The sequence below is a fragment of the Erinaceus europaeus genome, chromosome 11 (assembly GCF_950295315.1).
Source record: "Erinaceus europaeus chromosome 11, mEriEur2.1, whole genome shotgun sequence".
NCBI classification, from domain to species: Eukaryota; Metazoa; Chordata; class Mammalia; order Eulipotyphla; family Erinaceidae; genus Erinaceus; species Erinaceus europaeus.
In genome coordinates this window covers 41057187-41080790 of record NC_080172.1, presented here as the reverse complement: position 1 = coordinate 41080790, position 23604 = coordinate 41057187, and the positions used below count along the sequence as shown (strand labels likewise).

Here is a 23604-nt window from a genome sequence, read left to right as displayed (position 1 = left end):
TCACATTGGGCTGTGGTTTTTGCGAGTTGACCATCCAGCAGTCTCTGAGGGATCCCAGCCAGTCTTTGGTGTTCTGTGTGGCTGTGTGCCTTAGACCCAAGCCATGATGATGGCATAGCATCTGTGGGAGGTATGGGAGTTCCAGCCATACTGTTGGAGCCTCACCTTCCTCACTGACTCTGTGAAACTCATGAAAGTACTCTACTCCTGGCTACCATTTTCCCCAGGGGACCCTGCCGAATGGACAGGACATGGACACCCAGCCCTCTTTAAGGTTGACAGGCTGTCCCATGCCTGGCCAGTTATGGCTGCCTGCACTTAGCAGGTGACTGAGAGGGACCAGGGTCTTCAGCTGCTCAGCCAGTGAGTAACCACCCTATTCTTTGGTATTTCTTCTTCCAGAGGGGGTACAGACAGTGCTGTTGCCCATCAGGGAATGCCATACTGGCCTCACACTCCTTCACTACCACCTTCAGGTTGTTTCTTTACCCACATCACCATCATGACTAGAGCCCTGGCTGCCTCCCCTGATCTAAATAGTTTAATCCAATACTGGTTAGTGCTCTGTGCTCAGGCTGGAAAGCACTCTTCCTGGGCTCCCAGGCTTACCTGTGAGTCTGGGTGAAGAAGGTGCTGAGGTGCTCCTGTCTGCAGGCCAAACCTTGGCTAGAAAGGTGATGTCTGTGTGGGAGATACGGCTCAGATCTCGCTAGCAGAGCTGGGATCCCAGGGCTCAACTCAGGCCCCAAGTGGTGCTTTGTTCTTCCTTCATTGTGAACTGATGAATGAAGCACCTCTGGGTTGAGTCCTGAAACCATCTTTGTTGCAAATGATAGTCTTTAAAGGTGCTTGAGAGCACAGCACTTCCCTTGTACCCTCATTCCTTTCATTTGACCAGGGAGGGTAAGTGAAAGAAGGAGCAGTGTGTAAAACTGGGTATGTTCTCAGTGACATGTGCAGTCACTTGAGAGATGTGCCATCGTGAGCTCAAACTGCTGGGAAAGGATGTGCTTATTGCCCTCAATGGAATAGCAGCTTGTGCTCTTAATGCTTTCAGAGTTCCTTATCAGTGACTTGTGAGGCTGTTCTTACTGGTTCCCTAGTGGATTTCAGTGGATGCTAGCAAGGTGTGGAGTGTTTTCTTATGGCATGAGGAGGGGGAGTTATAAAAATAAGATTGATCTGTAACTTTATTTTTTATTTATAACAAGGAAACATTGACTAAAACATAGGATAAGAGGGGTACAACTTCACACAATTCCCACCACCAGAACTCTGTATCCCATCCCCTCCCTCCCCTGATAGCTTTCCTATTCTTTAACCCTCTGGGAGTATGGACCCAAGGTCATTGTGGGATGCAGGTTGAAGGTCTGCCTTCTGTAATTGCTTCCCTTATGAACATGGGTGTTGACAGGTCAATTCATACTCCCAGCTAGTCTCTCTCTTTCCCTAGTGGGGAAGGGCTCTGGGGAAGCAGAGCTCCAGGACACATTGGTGGGGTTGTCTGTCCAGGGAAGTCTGGTCGGCATCATGCTAGCATCTGGAAGCTGGTGTTTGACAAGAGAGTTAACATACAAAGTCAAACAAACTGTTGACCAATCATGGACCTAAGGACTGGAATAGTGCAGATGAAGAGTTGGGGGGGGGTCCTCCATTTTGTAGATAGCTAGTAGGCATATTTTAGTTATATCCAAAGTGCCTGTAACTTTTAAAAATTATCTTTATTTGATAGAGACAGCCAGAAATTGAGAGGAAGGGGGAGACAGAGACAGAGAAACAGTACTGTTTCACCATTCATGAAGCTTCCCCCCACTGCAGGTGTGGACCAAGGGCTTGAGGTCCTTGTGCATTGTAACATGTGCTCAACCAGATGCACTGCTACCTGTTCCCCAACCCCCCAAATAAGATTGATCTGTAGAGAGAAGGGCTGCTGCCTCCAGCCAGAACAGGAGGTCCATGGGGACCTTATTCATCTGAGGGGGTAGTGACTGGGCTTGGAATGGAGACCATGTCCTTGTGTCACCCATACCACTGTTGTGCTTTCCCCCTGCCTCAGTTCCTTCTTTTGTGAAATGGAGTTGATTAACCTCTGCCTTGCCAGTGGACTCCTCTGTTCTTGTGAAATCTCTGTTTCTTTCCCTGGCCCCCCCTCCCTCTAGCCACCCCCTCTCACTCACCAGCTTTCTGGTAACTCTACTCCTTTGATTTATTTCCATTCTAGGCAGCTTCTGTCACCTCCCTGACCAACTTGGCCTGCATGTACATGGTTCGATGGGCTGTTTGGAACCCCGTACCAGAGGCAGGCTCTGGGAGGGTCATCTTACCCCTCCAGGGCGGCACCCAGTGCAACCCTTCACACTGTCTGGTCTACAAGGTGCCTTCAGCCAGCATGAGCTCCGAAGAGGTAATTGCTAACACATCATAGGTCTGATTATTTTTCCACAAGCATCTAGCAAGTTCATAAATCTTCCAAGTTAGTAATTGACAACTATATTTACAGGTGTTTTAAGAGCAAAATTTTTCTCCCTGTGTCATGGAGATGCTTTTAAAAATTAAATGTGCAAGCAAACTGTCTTGGACTATGTGAAAACTGTGGTGGTTATTAGAGGGAATGGCATTGGAGGTGTTCTGAAGGGGGTGGGCTTTTATTGGGCAACAACCAGGGGTGACGTGTCGGGACAGGATTGGTTGAAAAGGGTACTGCGAGAATATTGCAGGAAGTGGTAAAACCTGGGGGCATAGACTGCATCTGAATAATTCTTCAACATCACTGGTGGCCATTAGTTTTCTTTTTCTTTTTTTTAATATTAATTTTATAGAGGCAGGGAGAAATTGAGAGGGGATGGGGGGGACAGAGAGGGAAAGAGAAAGAGAGACACCTACAACACTACTTTACTGCTTGTGGAACTTTCCCCTTGCAGATGGTAGAGTGCATATGCCCCTTTCCTTTTTCTTTGAGGAGGGATGGGGCAGAGAGAAGGAGGGAGAGAGAGACACCTGAGGCACTGCTCCATCACTTGAGAAGCTTGCCCCTCACAGGTGGGGATCAGGGGCTCACCAGGGGCTCAAATCTGGGCTGTTGCACATGGCAAACGTGCACTTTACTGAGTGCACTACCACCTGGGCCTCACTGATAATAAAATCTACAATTCATAAATAAATTCCTTTGTTGGAATATCAAAACAAAGTAAAAATTATCATCATTGATTCATAATTAGCTGGGATGACACAGAGGCCAATTCTTTCTTCTTCTTTTTTAAATTTTTATTTATAAAAAGAAACACTTACAAAAACCATAGGATAAGAGGGGTACAACCCCACACAATTCCTACCATCCAAACTCCATATTACATCTCCTCCCCTGATAGCTTTCCTATTCTTTAAGCCTCTGGGAGTATGGACCAGAGGTCATTGTGGGATGCAGAAGGTGGAAGGTCTGGCTTCTGTAATTGCTTCTCCACTGAACATGGGTGTTGACAGGTTGATCCATACTCCTAGCCTGTCTCTCTCTTCCCCTAGTGGGGTGGGGTTCTGGGGAAGTAGGGCTCCAGGGCACATTGGTGGGGTCGTCTGCCTAGGGAAGTCCAGTTGGTATCATGTTAGCATCTGGAACCTGGTGGTTGAAAAAGAGCTAACATATAAAGCCATAAAAATTGTTGATTAATCAGGAACCTAAAGGCTGGAATATTGCAGATGAAGATTTGGGGTCTCCATTTTGGAAATAGCTAGTAGGTCTATTTTAGGTATATTCCAAAGGGCCCATGACTTTATTAGTTTTTGCCTGAGCCTGACATCTGATATGCAGGTGGATCCAGATTATTGTTTGGGGAGAATATGTCATGGCTGAGGAGAGGGCTAGAAAGCTGGATCAGGGAAGAGAGTAGCTCCCAAATATGGGAAAGGTGGACTTTTAAAATAATTTTATAAATTTATAATTTTATAAATCAATATTAAATCACTAATAAAATTTAAAAAAAAGAAAAAGAGAAGGAGAGAGACAGAGACACACTGTAACTATATTTCACCACTTGTGAAGCTTTCACCCAGCAGGTGGGAACCAGGGGCTTGAACCCAGGTCCTTGTACACTGTAGTGTGTGCGCTTAACCAGGTACACTACTTTCAGGCCCCCTTTATTTTTTTAATTGCCACTAGAGTTATTGCTGAGGTTTGATGTTGGCATTACACATCCATCACTCCCTGTGGCCACTTCTCACACTTAATCTTAGCTTAAAGGCCAAGAAGCAACCCATTTCCCCCCTTTCTATTTATTTAATTAATTAAAATAATTTCAATAGTACAGGGGCCAGGTGGTGGTGTGCCTGATTGAGCACACATGTTATAGTGCACAAAGACTTGGGATCAAGCCTGTGGTTCCCACCTGCTGGAGAAAAGCTTCACAAGTGGTGAAATAGAGCTACAGTGTCTCTGTTTCCCTCTCTGTCTTCCCCTTCCTCTCAATTTCTGGCTGACTATCCCATAAAAAAAAATTCAGTAGAATAGAGGGAAATTGAGAGGAGAGGGGAAGATAGAGATGGAGAATGAAAGATAGATATCTATAGGCCTGCATCACCACTAGTAAAACTTCCCTTATGCAGGTAAGGAGTGGGGTCTTGAACCCTGTCCTTGCACTTGGTAACAGGCGTACTCAACTGGATATGCCACTGCCTGTCCTCTCTTAAGTGTCCTGGACCTGGGCTCTCCAGCTGTGTACAGGGGTGAGGACCACAGAAGGATGAGATGAAGTTTCCTTGAAAAAGTACATATATATATATATAGATAGATAGATAGATAGATAGAGAGAGAGAGAGAGAGAGGGAGGGAGAGAGATAGGGAGAGAGGGGGGGGGAAGTTATGAAAGAGTAGCTAGGGAGGAATCCCTTGGCTTACTGGTGATCTACAAGGATAACAGTCTTCACTCAGGGTCCCACAGACCCCACAGTTTCCATGCAGACATGATATCAAGGTTCTCTGGGTAGTTACTCTGTTCTTCTGCTGCTTCTCCTGAAATATGGCCCAGCCTGTTTGAGCAGAGCCTTTCAGGACTCATGTGTCTCATTTTTCTTGGGTAAAGGGACTGGGACTGTTATTTCAGTGTGTCATCTGTGTGCTAATTCTAGCGACAAACAGGATTTTCATTGCTGTTATTTATGATTTGGATAATGCTTTGGGGACCTGAACAAGGGACAGCTGATTGTACAGCTTTTCTTATTATAAGGAATGTCTCTCATTAGGGGACTTTATTTTGCTGCATTCCCACAATGATCTTGTTGGAACCCTTATTACAGAATTGCCATTAGAACCCTTGCCTTGCCATTCTCTCATTTACTTCTTTCTCCACTCCTTCTCCCTCTTCTTCTCTATCTTGATATAAATAAATATTTATCATATTAATTATCATGCCACTCTATCCCTTTTACTTTCAAGTGTGCAGACTATTTTGGAGTGTGTTTTGAAGGTTTCACTGTCTTAAGAACACAATATTGAAACATCACAATTTCTTTACCAGGAATGTCACTTCTAATGAAGATTTCTCAGTCTCAGCACTACTGACATTCTAGGACAGATGATTTTTTGCTGAGTATTGTCTTAGGCATTGGGAGATGTTTAACCCCACCCTTGGCATCTGCCCCAGATGCCAGTAGTGTCCCCTGAATGTAGACAGTCTGGAACATCTATAGATATACTGCACAATGTTTCCTGGTGGGCAGAACTGCCACCAGATGAGAACCACTACTCCAGAGAGAAGTAGGATAGTGAACCAAAATGGATCACAAACTTAATTCTTCCTCCAAGCTTTAAAGGTGCTTCTCTGCTTCTTCCTTTATTTCTCATCCTTTGTAGCAGAGCCAGCACCTCCCCAAGTCAGTCTGGAAATCTGGATTTAAAAATAAACAAGCAAATAAATAAGTAAAAAAAAAATCCCTTAAAATATTTTATTTATTTTGGAAAGAGAGAAATTGAGAGTGAAGAGGAAATAGAAAGGAAGACACACACACACACTGCTTCACTGTTAATGAAATTTTCCCCTGGAGGAGGGGACTGAGGGTCTAAATTGAGGTCCTTGTATGCTGTAATGTGTATGCTCAGGACAACTCCCTCCCTCCCTCCCTCCCTTCTTTCCTTCCTCCCTCCCTCCCTCCCTTCCTTCCTTCCTTCCTTCTTCTCTCTCCCCTTTCTTTTTTTAAAAAAATTATTATCTTTATTTTATTTATTGGATAGAGACAGACAGAAATTGAGAAGGAAGGGGGTGATAGAGAGGAAGATATACCCGCAACACTGCATCACCACTTGCAAAGTATTCCCCCTGCAGGTGGGGACTGGGGGCTTGAACCTGGGTCCTTGCTCATTGTAACATGTGTGCTCAACCAGATCTTCCTTCCTTCCTCCCTTCCTTCCTCCCTCCCTCCCTCCCTCCCTCCCTCTCTTCCTCCCTCCCTCCCTTCCTCCCTCCCTTCCTTCCTTCCTTCCTTTTTTTTTCTTTCTTTCTTCCCTCCCTCCCTCCCTCCCTCTCTTCCTCCCTCTTTCCTGGTCCCCACCTGCATGGGGAAAGCTTAGTGAGTGGTGAAGCAGTACTGCAGCTGTCTCTCTGTGTCTCTCCCTATCTACCCAACAGATAGATGAAAAGGAATAATTCAAAAGAAGGCAGGAGGAAAGGAAAAGGACCAAAACCAGACACAACAGATAACAGTTAAGTGAAAGTTCTGGATTAAATCTTCAGTCCAAACACTAACAGTTGCATATGATGTAAGCAGTTTAAGCACATCAGTTTAAAGGCAAGATTGTCAGACTGCACTAGTGATCAAGGTTTAGCTATATGTTATCTGCCAGGAACTCACTTTAAATAAAATGATGTAAGTGGAGTAAAAATAATAGAAAAAATAAAAAGATTCCTTATAAACATTAATTTAAAGAAAACTGGAGAGATTATTTAATATCTGACAAAGCAGACTTCAGAGCAAAGATAATGTCCAGGTAATGACATAATAACCCTAAAAGTATCTATATAACTAACATAGAGCTTGAAGATACATAAAGCAAAACTCAATAGAACTGAAAGGAGAAATAGACAAATTCATAAAGATGGAGATCTTACCCAGCCCTCCTCTTGAAGTAAAAAGTATAGATAACAAAGTAAAGTATAGATAACATGGGCAGAAGAACACCAGTGAAGAGGTTGGGGAGATAGCATAATGGTTATGGACAAAGACTTTCATGCCTAAGGCTCTGAGATCCTGGGTTCAATCCCCAGAACCGCCATAAGACAGAGCTGAGCAATGATATGGTCCCTTTCTCTGGATCTCTTTCATTAAAATAAAGAAAATACTGAAAAAAAGAAAAGAAAATCAACAAAGATACAGAAGAACTGGATGGCAGTAATCAACTGTCTGTATCTAAATGACATTTATAGAACATTTTTCTTGTTTTTTTAAAAAAATTATAAAATAAAAATATCAGCCAATAGCAGTACCATAGACATTCTTTTCCTTTTTGAAAAAAATGTTATTTATTTATTTATTTATTTATAGAACACTGCTCAGCTTTGGCTTATGGTGGTGCATGGGACTGAACCTGGCACCTTGGAGACAGGTTCATTTTATATAACACTTATGTTACCTACCTTGCCCTAGACATTCTTCTTAAGTGCAAATGAAACATTCATCAAGGCAGACAATATCCTTTTAAGAGCTTTAATAATTTTAAAAGAATTTTGATTATATAGCTATTTTCTGACTACATGGAACAATCATTGATTCAATAGCAAAAATAATTCGACAATTTCACACCTATAGACATCTACTCTTTGACAAAGAATATTAAATGGGGAAGGTGAGTTTCTTCAACAAGTGGTGTTGGAAAAAATGGGTTGAAACATGCAGAAGAATAAAACTGAACCACTATATTTCACCAAACACAAAACTAAATTCTAAGTGGATCAAGGACTTGGATGTTAGACCAGAAACTATCAGATACTTAGATGAAAATATTGGCAGAACTCTTTTCCACATAAATTATAAAGACATCTTCAGTGAAACAAATCCAATTACAAAGAAGACTAAGGCAAGTATAAACCTATGGGACTACATCAAATTAAAAAGCTTCTGCACAGCAAGAAACTAATACCCAAACCAAGAGACCCCTCACAGAGTGGGAGAAGATCTTTACATGCCATACATCAGACAAGAGTTTAGTAACCAAAATATATAAAGAGCTCACCAATGACCCCATCCAAAAATGGGGAAAGGACATGGACAGAATATTCACCACAGAAAAGATACAAAAAGCAGAGAAACACATGAAAAAATGCTCCAAGTCATTGTTGGTCAGAGAAATGCAAACAGAGACAGAATGAGATACCACTTCCCTCCTGTGAGAATGTCATACATCAGAAAAGGCAGCAGCAATAAATGCGGTGAGGTTGTGGGGTCAAAGGAACCCTCCTGCACTGCTGGTGGGAATGTCAATTGGTCCAGCCTCTGTGGAGAATAGTCTGGAGAACTCTCGGAAGGCTAGAAATGGACCTACCCTATGATGCTGCAACTGCTCTCCTGGGGATATATCCTAAGGAACCCAACATACCCATCCCAAAAGATTTGTGTATACTTATGTTCTTAACAGCACAATTTGTAATAGCCAAAACCTGGAAGCAACCCAGTGTCCAACAACAGATGAGTGGCTGAGCAAATTGTGGTCTATATACACAATGGGATACTACTCAGCTATTAAAAATAGCGATTTCACCATTTTCAGCCCATGTTGGATGGAGCTTGAAGAAATCATGTTAAGTGAAATAAGTCAAAAACAGAGGGATGAATATGGGATGATCTCACTTTTCGGCAGAAGTTGAAAAACAAGATCAGAAGAGAAAACACAAATAGAACCTGAACTGGATTGCATCAGAAAGACTCTGGGGTGGGTGGTGGGGACAGTATAGATCCTGGAAAAGGTTGACAGAGGACCTAGTAGGAGTTGTATTGTTATGTGGAAAACTGAGAAATGCTATGCATGGACAAACTATTGTATTCACTATCAAATGTAAAACATTAATCTCCTAATAAAGAAAAAAATAAAATATCAAAAATTCCAAACACTTGGAAATTTAAAAAATTGCTTCTAAATAATTGATAAGTCAAATAATTTATAAACTCCATGAGATTATAAGAAATATATATTTTAATTTTTTTATATTTATTTATTTTCCCTTTTGTTGCCCTTGTTGTTTAACGTTGTGGTTATTGATGTCCTTGTTGGATAGGACAGAGAGAAATGGAGAGAGGAGAGGAAGACAGAGAGGGGGAGAGAAAGACAGACACCTGCAGATCTGCTTCACCGCCTGTGAAGCGACTCCCCTGCAGGTGGGGAGCCAGGGGCTCGAACCAGGTTCCTTCCGCAGGTCCTTGCGCTTTGCCATGTGTGCTTAACCCGCTGTGCGAACGCTTGACTCCCTATAGGAAATATTTTGAATTGCACAAAAATCAAAATAGTCCATCAAATTTTGTAGGATGTAAGTAAAGTGTGCTTACATGGGAATTAACAGCATTAAATATTTACATTAGAATAGAAAATAGGACTCAGATCGATAGTATAATCTGCCATGTTTAGAAGCAAGAATGGCAAAACGAAAGAAACCTAAAGCAAGTGAACGAAGTCTATTCTAAAGAGTAGAAACAAGTGAAATAGAAAATAATAGAAAAAGAGAAAAGCTGTGGTGGGGTGGGTGGTGGTACACCTGGTTGAGGTGAGTACACAAATTTATTACATAGAAAGAACCAGGGTTCAAGTCTCTGGTTCCCCTCCTGCATGGGGGAAACTTCAAGAGCAGTGAGGCTGTTCTGGAGGTTTCTTTTTCTACCCTCCTACTCCCTATCAATTTCTGTCTCTATACAAATAAATAATTGATTAAAGAGGCAGGCAGAGCTCTGGCATCAAGAATTGATTCACTGACATGTTAAGAGAGACAGGCCAGAAAAAGGATGAATATAGGATGGTCCTACTCATAGACAGAAGTTGAAAAATAAGAACAGAAGAGAAAACACAAAGCAGTACTTTGACTAGATTTGGTAAAGGACATTGGGGCAGGAGGGGTAATCGGGAATGTTCAGGTCCTGGAACGTGATGGCGGAGGAGGACCTCAGAGGTGGGTTAGAGTGTTATGAAGAAAACTGAGAAATGCAACATATGCAACATATGTAATATATGTTACTGCATCTTACCATCAATTGTAAACCACTAATTTCTCCAATAAAGGAAAAAAAGAACTGATTCATTGAAAAGGTGAATCACTGTAAGCTGTAAAAAGACTGAAAAAAGAAGAGAGGACACATTTTTACTAATATTGGAGGTGACAGAAGATCAGGGGCCTCTGTAGAATGAACAGGGATTAAAGGATATTAAAGGAACAGCTTTGTGCCTCTAAATTTGTCAAGATAGATGAGATGGATCATTTCGTCTTAAAGTAGCAAAATTTGCCCAAGGTGAAGTAGAGTATCTGTAGTCTTTTTAACTATTATAGAAATGGGGTTCATAGTTGAAAACATTTTGTAAAAGAAATATAAAAAAAGAAAAAAAGACATTTTGATCTATTCACTATGAATTCTGTTAAATTTAAGAAAAAAGAATTAGCACTATAAGAAATACTGAAAGAGCCTTAGGTTCTACTTATATTAAAATGTTTTCATATGCAAAACAAAAAAGAAAGAAATAACACTGATTTTATATTTTATAGATTGTCTTCTAACAAATAGAAGAGATGAGAACAATTCCTAATTCATGTAATTAGGTTGGCTTTAGCTTAATTTTTATTTATTTATTTATTTGCAGAACACTACTCAGCTCTGGTTTATGGTGGTACTGGGGATTAAACCTGGGACTTTGGAGCCTCAGGAATGAGAGTCTCTTTGCATAACCATTATGCTTTCTACCCCTGCTGGCTTTACCTTAATATCTAAATCAGAAAAAGAAAAAGACAATAAAAGAAGAGAAATCTATGGACACATGTCCTTCATGAATATAAATACAAAACACTCGACCAAATATTAGCAAATTCAATTCCAACACTATGAAAAAAGACCAATACATCACAAAAAAAGCCAACTGGGGGTTTATCCCAGGAATGTAAGATTGTCCCTTATGTGAAAATCAGCAAATTACAACATTTTAACATTATTATAACATCAGCAACCTAAAGCAAGAAAACCCTGCGTCCTAAGCAATTGATGCAATGAAAGCATTTAACAAAATTAAACATACATTTATAATGAAAACTCTTAGTAAACTGGAACAGAGAAGAACTTCCTTAACTTGGTGAAGAATGCCTTAGATTTTCCTTTAGTTTAACATCACATTTAATGCTGAAGGATGTAGTGCTTTCCCTCAAAGATCTGAGCAAGTGATGGATATCCACTCATCACATCCAACATTCTCCTCCACTTTGCACTGGACTTTCTGGCAAGGAAATAAAAGACATAAGTAGAAAAGATGAAATAAAGCTACCCGTATTTGCAGACAACTTGATTGTATATGTGGACAATGTCAAGAAATTGACCAAAAATTTAAAAAAAAAAAAAAAAACACAAACTCACCAAAACTAAGTAATATCCCTCCTAGAATGAGTATGTGAACTTAGCAAGATTGCAGGACAGGAAAGGAGGTCAGAATAGAAAACTCAATCATAGTTCTCTCTACTGTCCATGGAATTTTGGACAACAGTGGCATTATTTTCAGAGTCCTCTTTGCAAAAGAAATCAGCAAAATATGTACAGGATCTGTTTCCCAGAAACTGAATAGAAACTTTCCTTTTGCTGCAGGTTAGATTTCCCTTTGTGGTTATTAGCTTTTTCTTTTTCTTTTTTTTTTTTTGTCATCACTGAGGCTTCACTGTTCTGGGATGACTTTTTTTGATAGGAAGAGATAGAGACAAAGAGGCAGACAGAAAAAGAGAGAGAGAGCCCACAACACTGAAGCTTCTTCCATTGCTATGGGTGCGAATCTGAGTCCACTTATTGGTAAAATAGCACACTATTCAACTGAGCTACTTGCTGATCCATTATAGTTACTTTCATGTGAAATCAAAGAGGGTCCCAATAAGTAGAGAAATATAACATCTTTATGAACCAGAACATTCAATATAATATAATAATAGCCCCAAATTCATCTATAGATTTAGAGAAACTTCACAACAGAAACTTTAGTGATAGAGACAAACTTAATCTAAAAATTAAATAAAGTGCCAAAGGAATTAGAAGAGTCAGCTTTGGAAAAGAAGGAAGTGGGGGTGCAGGTTAAGTGTACAAAGTGCAAAGCGCAAGGACTGCCACAACAATTCCAGTTTGAGCCCCGGCTCCCCACCTGCAGGGGGGATCGCTTCACAGGCCATGAAGCAGGTCTGCAGGTACCTATCTTTCTCTCCCCTTCTCTGTCTTCCCCTCCTCTCTCCGTTTCTCTCTGTCCTATCCAACAACGATGACATCAGTAATAAAAACAATAAAACAAGGGCAACAAAAGGGAAAAAACAATAAAACAAGGGCAACAAAAGGGAAAAAAAATTGCCTCCAGGAGCAGTGGATTTGTGGTGCAGACACTGAGCCCCAGCAATAATCTTGGGAGGGCAAAAAAAAAAGACTTTCTTGTCTGAGGCTGCAAGGTCCTAGGTTCAATCGTCTGCACCACCATAAACCAGAACTGAACAGTGCTCTGGTAAAAAAAAAAAAAAAAGAAAAGAAAAAGAAGGAAGAGGTAGGAATTATACTACTTTTGGGACTTACAGTTGTGGTAATCAATGTAAATTTTGATATTGTTGAAAGGATTGCCTCATGGTTTACTGGAAAAGAGCAGGGTCCAGAAATAAATCATAATTTCACCTTTCCTAGAAAATTCTTCAGAAAATTATTATTGTTGGGGTCAGGTGGTAGTGCATCTGGTTGAATACACGTTACAATGTTCAAGGACCCAGGTTCAAGCCCCTGGTCTCCACCTGCAGGGGGAAAGCTTCACAACTGGTAAAGCAGGGTTGCAGATGTCTCTCTGTCTCTCTTCATCTCTATCTCCCCCTTCCCTCTCGATTTCTGGCTTTCTACCCAATAAATAAAGATAATAAAAATCTAAAAAAATTATTATTGTTGCTACATAGAGACAGAGAAAGAGTGAAAGAGAACACAGCACTGAAGTTTCCTTCAATGCAGTGGTGCTGGACTCCAACTTGGGTTGCATACATTGGCAAAATAGCACATTATCCACATGAACTATTTCACCAGCCCATCCCTATAAATATTTTAAATATGTACATACATTATGACCAAGCAATCCTGCTCTTAGAGAAACAAAACCTTTACACAGAACTGTGCACAACAGTGTTTATAGCAGTCCTATTTATAATCACCCAAGTTGTAAAGAACTCAGGTGGTTTCAAGTGGGTAACAGCAAAAACTGTGGCACATCATACAATAGAATACTGCACAATAGAAGGAGGACACTCCTGGGTGAATCTCAGCAGCACTGTGAAAAGAAACCAGTGAAAGAAACTAATCTCTAAAGTTACATTCCATTTGCTTCTATTTATAGGACAATCCCCAAAAGGCCAAACTATAGGATGGGGAGAAGTTCTGTAGTGTGGAGTTATTTGGAGATTAGCATGAACAGATAGTGTGTGTGTCGGGGGGGGGGGGGGGGGAGTGCAGGAAGGGGGTAGTGGAGCTGACCTGTCCCTTGATTGTGCTGGTGATTATTACAGTTCATGGAATTCTACTCCAAAATTTAGAAAAGCCAATTTCACATAGGTTAATTAAAGAATACATTGAGAAGTAGAGAAATGTGACTTCTACCTGCACAAGGTTCATTCTGGTGATAATGTGGTCCTAAGGAGTTTATAGCCAGTCAATTGTTTTCTGCTCAGGAAATTACTTGATTATAATCTAAGAATACCTATATGACTTTCCAAGTACCATGCTTTGTTTAGACATTGAGGGCTGATGAATTGTTCCTGCTGGAATTATTATACTAACAGAAGGAAGCTGATGCAATATCACTGGCTTTGTTGATCGCAGGTAAAGCAGGTGGAGTCCGGGACAGTGCAGTTCCAGTACTCTGTGAACTCAGAAGGACAGTTGGACATACCCACAGGGCACATTGTCAGCCCCAAGGTAGACCAGCGGCCCTCCAGGAAGCCACCTACGTCCCCTTCAAGTGAGTGTTTACAGACAGCTGACTTTTCACACACACAGCATGCCTTCCATCTGTTCCTGAGAAGAAGTACTTAGTCCGATAAAAGACCATTTAGCAAATAATTGCCACAGATTGCTTTAATTTGAATTGCTTGGTTGAGTTTTCCTTGTACATGGAGGTGTCGAATCAGAGTGAGAAAGTGTCACCCACTCTTTGTCTCCATGCCAGCTCAGTTACTTGTGGCTCCTTGACCAATGGAAGGTTCTACTGGGGACATCTAAAGAGATGTTTGCAAGGGCACATCTATGGATGTCCCTACAAACGGGGCTCTAGAGTTAGAGGCTGCATGAAAGCCATGACTGCTAGATCTATTTGGCAGTACTGATGTTAACGCAGCTGTGGGTTTGTTGGTTTAATACATGGGGAGTCCCAGTATGTGATTCTTCAGAAAGGGAGCAAGGGCCACCAGCAGGGTGACATGTTTCCAGTGACATGTCCATAAAGGGCTCAGGGGATATTTTGGTCATCAGTTTAGTGTCTGGTTGTCTGCATACCTTCTGCTATGATCAAGTCCCACCAAGTTTGGATCCTGATTAAGAATTCCACCTGTGCTGGAAAAAGGATGGACATTCAAGAGGAAATATTGGAGATAAAGGGGCAGTAGGCTTCAGAATCTAGAGATTGGGAGATCTTGCCAAGTAAAGGAATGTTCCAGATATAATTAGTCACTAAGGGGATTAGCTTCTTTGAAAGTGAGAAGGCAGGGATGACAACTAGGTAAAAAGGTCATAGCATATGCTTAGTGTCCATCCTACCAGTGGCTTCTCTGATGTTGTTCCCCAGGCCTCCAGCAATGACTTACTTTGTTTTTTGGCTGGGAAGGTAGGGAGGTCTTGCAATTGTGAGTGATTATATCATGAATTGTTAACTAGTTCATGGAAACTAATTTTGTTGCATTTAAGTCTACAGATTACATACAGAAGCAGAACACATAACTTCTCTGTCCTAGAATTGATACTCTGGTCTCCGTTTTCCTGGGTTTTCTGGAATTTTCTGAGATGTCTTCAAGTATTCAGACACCAAAGTTAATTGATGATTAGGGGAAAAATAGCATCATTAGCTATGTTCTTTTCTTTTTAAAGAGGCAGTACACTCTATGCTTTTGTTTAGTGCTTTTGGTTTTTGAATATTATGCTTTCCACGTTGTTCTAGAGATTGTTTGCCACTAATAGGTACATCAAAAGTTTCATCTTATATAAGTAGCACTGAGAGCACTGTTTGAGAAGTTGCTAGCATGTTTGCTAAAAATCATAGTGGTAGGCAGTAGGCATTTATCTGTCAGTAAGTTTAGAATAAATTGCCAGTCTTATTTGATAAAATTGAATGTGTTGCAGGCATAGAACACATAGTTTAAAAATACTAAATGAAGGGTCAAATTTGCTTCTGACCCATCCATGTTTTAAATCGAGTATATTTCCTTTTTTGACTTGTAGTTACATTTAAAAATAAATACCAGCCTCTAAAAAACAGATATGAAAAATGATAGCATTCCAGCTTATAAAAATAGGTACATTTTGTGATTAAATATAAGTATGATTACTCAGTTTTTGATTGTTATTTAAAAGGAGAAAAGTGAGATGTGATAAATGATAAACATCATTTAGCCATATCTGTAGAAATCTCGATAATTTCCTTAGAGATTGAAAATTTCCTGTAGAGCTAGCCTTAAAGAGAAAATAGAATTCCTTTTTTCTAGAAAGGAAGTTTTAGGTATTTAATCTGTGAAGTAGTTGTGGCATTGGAAACAAGCTGTAATTGTGTTTGAAGACCTAGCTAAATGAATAGTAAGCTGCAGTGCCCTCTAATTGGTCTTCTTTGACCTGAATCCAGTGTGAGTGTCGGATGCGGGCTATGAGTTTTGCTTTTGAGTTTTACCCTGTTTGTTTTTATAAGGCATCTGAAATTTAAAAACTAGTCGGCCACTGCTTCCATTTCCCTATATTTACTACTGCTTTTTAACTGACATTTTGCCTAGGGCTCCTTGTGTTTCTTGGGTTTCTCTGGGTCCACAGTTTTTATCTCATTGGAGAAATGTTTTCCCATTACTTTTTTTGAATGATTTTCTTCTGTCATCTTCTCTCTTTTCCTTTAGAGTCCTAGTTACACTTCTGTCAGGCTACTCACAGATGATAATCTCTCCTTCTTTTTAATTGAGTGGGGAGGGAGAGATAGAGACAGAAAGACACTCCTGCAGACCTGCTTAACTGCTAGTGAAGCATTCCCCCTGAAGGTGGGGAGTAGGGTCTGAACCCAAGTCTTTACTCATGGTAATGTGTGCCACCACTAAGCCCCCAGTGTTATTCTCTTTTAACTATAGTTTTTGCTTTCTCTCTTGACCTGCCTCAGATAATTTCTGTTGCTACATCTTCACGTTCACCCGTATTTTCTTCTGTAGTGTCTGATCTGCTCTTCATTCCATCAGTATATCTTTCATCATGGCTACTATAGCTTTTCTCACCAGAGGTCTCACTGGAGTCCTTTCTGCATATTTTGTGTCTTGATTTAACATGTTCACTGTTTCCTCTAGCTTTTTAGTCTTTTGAAATATGACTACAATTGTCTTATTATCCTTGTCTTCAAATTCTGTCATTTTGGCCAGTTTTATACCTGCTATGATTGATTTAACTTTGTCCCAATTTGCATTGTATTTTTCACTTCTTTGCATTCATATTTTTTTCTTTCTTTATTGGGGGATTAATGTTTTACAGTCGACAGTAAATACAATAGTTTGTACATGCATAACATTTCTCATTTTTCTATAAAACAATACAACCCCCACTAGGTCCTCTGCCATCCTGTTCCATGACTTTAACTCTCTCCCCCCACATCCCAGAGACTTTTACTTTGGTGAAATACACTAACTCCAGTGCAAGTTCTGCTTAGTGTTTTCTCTTCTGGTATTGTTTTTTTTTCTCTCTCTCTCTCTCTCTTTCTTTCTTCTCTCCCCCTTTATTGGGGGATTAATGTCTTACATTTGACAGTAAATATAATAGTTTGTACATGCATAACATTTCTCTTTACCACATAACAATACAACCCCCACTAGGTCCTCTGCCATCCTTTTCCAGGACCTATACTCCCCCCACCCCAAGAGTCTTTTACTTTGATGCAATGCACCAACTCCAGTTCAGGTTCTACTTGTGTGTTCTAATTTATCTGTCTCTTCATTTAGCTCCCTTGTTTCTTTATTGACTTTCTGCCTGGATCATCTGTAAAGTTGAGAGAGTCTCCTACTATATTGTTGTTAATATATTGCTGTAGCTCATTCAGTTGATGTCTGATGTATTTAGATGGTCTTTCCTTGGGTGCATAGATGTTGATAATCATTAAGTCCTCTTGATTGATTGACCCTCTGAGCACTAAGTAATGTCCATTCCTATCTTTTAACATTTTATTTAAGATCTATCATGTCAGATATAAGCATAACTGTTCCTGTCCACCCCCACCCCCCTTTTTTTGTGGTCCATTGGCTTGTAAGGTAGTTTTCTATCCTTTTCACTTTGAGTCTGTGTTTGTCTTGTTGAGTTAGGCGGGTTTCCTGAAGACAACATATGGTTGGGTTGGGTTTTCTTTTTTCTTTCTTTTAAGCATCTTTTTTTTTTCTTAATCTTTATTTATTGATAGAGACAGCCAGAAATCAAGAGGGAAGGGGGTGATAGAGAGGAAGAGAGACACCTGCAGCACTGCTTCACCACTTGAAAAGTTTTCCCCCTGCAAGTGGGGATCAGGGGCTCGAATCTGGGTCCTTGCACATTATGTAATACAGGCGCTCAACCAGGTGCGCCACCACCTGGCCCCCGGTTGTGTTTTCTGATCCATCTTCCTACTCTGTGCCTTTTAATATGTGAATTCAGGCCATTGACATTTATTGATTTATAGAATGAAGATATCGCCATTATTCTAAAATTTTAGAGTGTTCTGATATATGGCATGTTTATGATGCTGTGATTGTCTATAAGAGAACTTTCAGAAGTTCTTACAGGCCATGCTTGGTGATAGTCTTGGTGAATTTAAGTCTGGGTTAATTCTGTTTGGGACCCTCTGAACTTCCTGAACCTTTATGTCTTTTATGTTGTCTAGACTAGAGAAGTTCTCATCTATTATATCTTATAGAATGCTTTCTTCCTATCCCTCTCTTTCTTCCTCTGGTAAGCCTATAATACATATATTACTTCTTTTTGAAGTCATCCCATATATTTCTGCTGTTGTTTTCAGTATCTCTTAATCTCTTTTTGAGATCTCTTCCTTTATTCTTAGTTTTCTCGAATTCATCCTCAATCTTGCTAACTCTGTTTTCTCCCTCATTTATTCTATTCTCTCTCCCCTCTGTTGCTTTCTGTAGCTCAGCTATTTTGTTACCCTGTTCTGATACTGTATTAGCTTATTCAGCTAGTTGTGCTCTTAGCTCAGCTATTTTAGTTTACAGCTCTCTAATTACCTTGAGATAGTTAGTGCTTTCTTTCAGAGGCTCACTTGTTGTTTCTTCATTTCTGATGACAATTCTTTCAAACTCTTCCCTCACTCCTGTGACTAATTCCTCAATTAGCATTTGGATGTTGATCTTATCCTTTTGTGCTTCTGCCTCTTGGGGGGATTTTAGCTGGATTTTTGTCCTGGTTCATTTGTCCAGTGTTTCTCCTTGGTTTAACCACTATTGTAGTGTGTTATGAGGTCCTTCTCTCCGTATTTTTCAGTCCACTGATCACTTTTGCCTGGATTGACTTGTGTCTAAGTAAGGTAATACTTAAAGAGTTCACAGTTGTGGAAATTAACAGTTATTTCAATGTTATCTCAAAATCCCTGAGTTGAAACACAGTGGCTGTTATAGCATCTTTTGTTCTTTTTCTTCCCTGTAGGCTATGGTAGCCTGAGGACTTTTTATCTATAAGTAGGCTTTTTAGCTTAATCCCTCACTCCTGACCAAGAGATAAAGTGTGGGGGAGAGATAGCACAGTGGTTATGCAAAGGGACTCCCATACTCCAAGGATCCAAAGCTCCAGGCTCAATTCAGCTTCTTTGCTGGAAGCCAGAGCCAAGCGAGGCAGCACTGCTGGGTCATGTGACTTTCAAAACAAGTCCCGCTTATAGTCTGTAGGTTCTGAGGCAATTATTCACCATGTTCTCATCAGAATTCACCATGTTGTCATCAGAAGAACAATGTGGAAAGGCTCCCATGTACACTAGGCCCCACTACTAGACCACCAGGGTGTAAATCTTCTCCTGAGTTTCCTGGTCAGTTCTCTGTTCCTCCACCCCCCATGTCAACACAGGTCCTCCCCCCTGTTGCTCCAGCTTCTGAGGGCAGTTGCATATGAATATTCACAGTTGCATTTGGTGAGCCTTAGGGGAGTCCTCTCCTTCCTTCAGCAATCTTTTTGTTAGTAAAACAGACTGGAGGTAGCTCTTCAACTGGCAAACTGCCAGACTATTACCTGTCACTCAGGAGTAGATATGGGCTTTAGCTCCTGAAGTGTCCTAAGGTTCCTCTCTGTCCACGAGCCACATGTGTTTTCATTCACCGGTGACTTGGTGGGTTCCCAAAGTAGTCCCAGTCTCATCTTGTGCAGTCTCAGGTGCTCTTTGCTATTCCTTGTTCTTTAGAGAAGTTTCTCAGCTGGGTAGAGCTGGAGGTCTGGGCATAGTTGTGGCCTCTGGATGCTCTGGTAATTTGGTTGGTTCCCAAAGTAGTTCTAGTCTTGTCTTGTTGTGGTCCCAGGTGATCTCCTTTGATATTCCTAGTTGACAAGGGAGAGGAAAGGAGAGGAGAGAAACAGCTGCTGCTACTCTGTAGCCCCCTCAGCTCTCTCATAATTTTGATTGGATTTTAGGTATTTGGAATTTTCTTTTACTGAGTGCTAGATATTTTTTGTAAGCAGTTTGATTTTTTTGAGTCTTGTTTTTAGAATTTCTTGGATGAAGCCAGATCAACATTTAGTCTCATGTTAATTGATGAATGACAACACAACTTTGAGTCCCTAAAGTCACATACTATCTATCTCTGAAGTATGGGATTTAGCAGTCTGATCTGTGGGAAGGGACTTGCTTCTGGCCTTATGTGAGAGCACTAGCCACTGGTCAGCTGGTCCTTGGGTAGTATCTTTATAAGTAACTTACTGAGCCCTAGGGGGACCCTTCCGTCATATGGAGCTCTTGTTTGATGCCCCTCATCCATCTGGCACTCAGCCCTGTGAATGCTAGCTTCTGCAGTCTTTTTGGATTTACAATTGCTTTTTCCTCTTCCTCCCCACCTCTGCACTGTAACCTGCAGACTTACTACATATGGAGTGGAGGCCAGGCCATGGTGTCACCTCGGGTCACCCTTTGTGTGGTCTGAATTCCAGTGCCTTAGAAGTTGTTATTTTATGGACCCAGGAGATAGCATAATGATTCTGCAAAATGACTCTCATGACTGAGGCCCTCAGGTCTTAGGTTCAATCCCCAGCACTACCATAAGCCAAAGTTGAGCAGTGTTCTGGTGGAAAACAAGAGGTTTTGTTTTATATATTTTATATTTATATATTTTTATTATATATATTTTATATTTATTTACTTTTTTGTTGTTGTTCATATTAAGAGAGTATGTCTGGGACTGGTCAGTATGTCCTTTCTTGACCAGTCCCAGATATCTTTGCCAGCTATTATGGATGTATTCACAGCCAGGGCTGACAGTTTCCTGGCTGTTAAAACTTGGGCTTTGGGGTCCTGCTGCATGATGATAGAAAAGGACCTAACACAAGTAGAACTTGGTCTGCATTTGGTGAATCGCACCAAAGTAAAGGAGTGTGTGTGTGTGTGTGTGTGTGTGTGTGTGGTGGGGTGGGGGTGGGGCTTTTAGGTCCTTGTGCATGATGGTGGAGTACCTACACTGTGGGTGAGAGAAACTGAGAAACTTTACACATGTATCAAAAGGTGTATTTACTGCAAACCATTAATCTGCCCAATTAAAAAAAATAGAAAGGGGCCTAAGTTGAGGGTGAGAGTGTTTTGCAGACATCTGTCATGGTAAGATGAGAAATTATACACAGATGTCAACCACTGTACTATAGACCACTAAAACTCCCACCCCCAATAAAATGATCAAAACAAAACAAACAACAAAAAATGTTCAGTTGCTCTGTGCTGCTGAATTCACTAAACAGGTCATGGCTTTCATGACTTTGAGTCTTGGCTCATGCTTCTCTGCCTGGACTGTATTTCCCTCAGACTCTACTTGTCTTTTCTTTTATGCATATTCATCTTTATTTTAATTAAGAAATCACAGAGTCAAGTGTAGCCAAGGCAGGTTAAGAGAAGAAGCCTCACCTTTTCTTGATTTGCATGCTTCCCACAAGTGTCAGTGGCTAGAATAGTGCAGCACTAGTACAAAGGGAGATCTACGGATAACAGGGCCAAACCAAAGAAGTATGCTCTGTAACCAATTATAGGGAAGGAGCACACTCATTTCCCATTATTGTTTTGACAAATTTCTTCAAAACTTAGTGGCTTAAAATAGTATAAACGTGTTCTTATAGCATTCTGGAATTCAGAGTCCAAAACGTGTCTCACTGGGTTCTAGTTGGTGCCTGGGCATTCTGGTCCCTTCAGGAGGATCTGAGAGAGGATATTTCCTGACCCTTTTTAGATTCTGGAGGTATCTACATCCTCTGCTCCCCTCTCTCCTTCTATAAAAGCAGCATTGACATTTCCAAGTCTCGTCTGAGCACTCTCCTGTTTCTCTCTCTTTTACAAGGATTGATGTGATTGTACCAAGTCATCCAAATTATGCAGGATAGACTCCTATCTTAAGGTCAGCTGATTAGCCATCTTGATCCCCTTCAGTATAACTAGTTTTGGTGGGCTTTGGGGAGTAGGATATAGACTTCTGCAGGTAGAAGCACTATGCTGCCTACCATAAAGAGTAAGCATAGAGTAATAATTGGCAGGGCTGGAGTGGCTGCCCACAAAGAAAATAGAAATTCAGAGCCTATTTTCTTATCATGTGCAAACATAAATCCCAGATGGATTGGGAAACAAAACTTTTGAGACTTTTGGAAAATTTCAGAATGAGAAGATTAGAAGAAAGAAAGATTGCAAGAAGAACTCCTTTGAGTCGATGAGAAAAAATAAATAACAGGAAAGAAAAATAGAAGATATTAGGAAGGAATTTGCAGAGAAGGAACCTGGATAATCATATGAAAAAGTGATCAGTTTCAATGGTAATCAGAGAAATGGCAAATCAAATGTGAAGTGGTTTCATCTTCTCAGAGTGGGAAATAGTGTGAAGTCTGAGGAAGGTGTGGGGAGGAGGAGCTCTGGAAATGCTGGGAGGATAGTGAGCTGCGTGGCTACCTGGAGAAGCACTGTCCTAAGATTGAGTTTACACCCTACACTTCAGAAAGGTTACTTATAGACCCTGTGTAAGAGGACATCTGGGTCCTCTGCACCCAGGACCTGCATGTATCAGGTGTCCCCAGTAATGCGGTAATGCGGTTCTTACAGGCCCAAGTGCAAACTGTCTGCACTCCAGCCAGGGGGCAGTTAAATGAGATCTCTGAGCCTGCAGCACAGGGCAGCAGTTAGATGGAAGAAATAAGCAAGCCTCTGCTTATTGATTACAGATAAAGCTTCTCTATAGTGTGCTGTGAGAAAGGGCCTGCATTTGGGAATGTTTAAAGTCACTCCCCAAACAGTAGCAGGTGTCATATATGGCTGCAGGCTTGCTTCATGAGTGGTCTTAGACTAGTTGCTCATGTTTCCTCTCTTTACTGTCCTCTGCTGTAAAATGGGAAAGATACAAGATACAAGATACAAAGATACATTTCTCAATTTTGTGTAAAACAAAATTGAGAAATGGGAGAGAAATAAGTTGGAGAATATTTGTATACTTTGTTGTTGGGATTTCAGTGTTTGGGGCTGACTTTTTTTTTAAAGAGAGATGCGGGAAGGAGTGGGGGTGGACTTGCACAGTACCAGAGTTTCCTCTAGTGTGGTGGGGGTTGGACTTAAATCTGGGTTTTGCACATGACAAAGCAGGCGGCTCTCCAGGTAGGCTCACTTGCCAGCCTGTATGAGATTTACTTTCTCTCTCTCTCTCTTAATTAATTTTATTTTATTTTGCTAGAGCATTGCTCAGCTCTGGTTTATGGTGGTGGTACAGGGGATTGAATCTAAGACCCAGGCAAGAGAGTCTGTTTGCATATCTATCATGCTATCTCCCCCACCCTATGATTTTCCTTTTTTTTTTTTTTTTCCTCTTTCTCCTCCTCTGTTTCAGTTTTCCCTTTCTGATTCTTTTTTAAAATTTTTATTTATTTATTTTTATTAGGAGGTTAATGTTTTATAATACTCTTGGCACGTGAATACAATTTCACCAATGTATCATCTCACCAAAATAGATGTCTACCAAA

General features: G+C 40.7%; 1 protein-coding gene across 13 annotated transcripts in view; it reads left to right on the top strand.

Moving 5' to 3' along the window:
* NPHP4 (nephrocystin 4) overlaps positions 1 to 23604 on the top strand; it is a 165689-nt gene that overhangs the window by 89991 nt on the left and 52094 nt on the right. For all 13 annotated transcript variants that reach the window (XM_060201322.1, XM_060201329.1, XM_060201323.1 and 10 more), the window contains 2 exons: positions 2222 to 2404; positions 14041 to 14179. In XM_060201322.1, coding sequence (XP_060057305.1) covers positions 2222 to 2404; positions 14041 to 14179 — 322 coding nt within the window. The remainder of the gene's footprint in view (positions 1 to 2221; positions 2405 to 14040; positions 14180 to 23604) is intronic.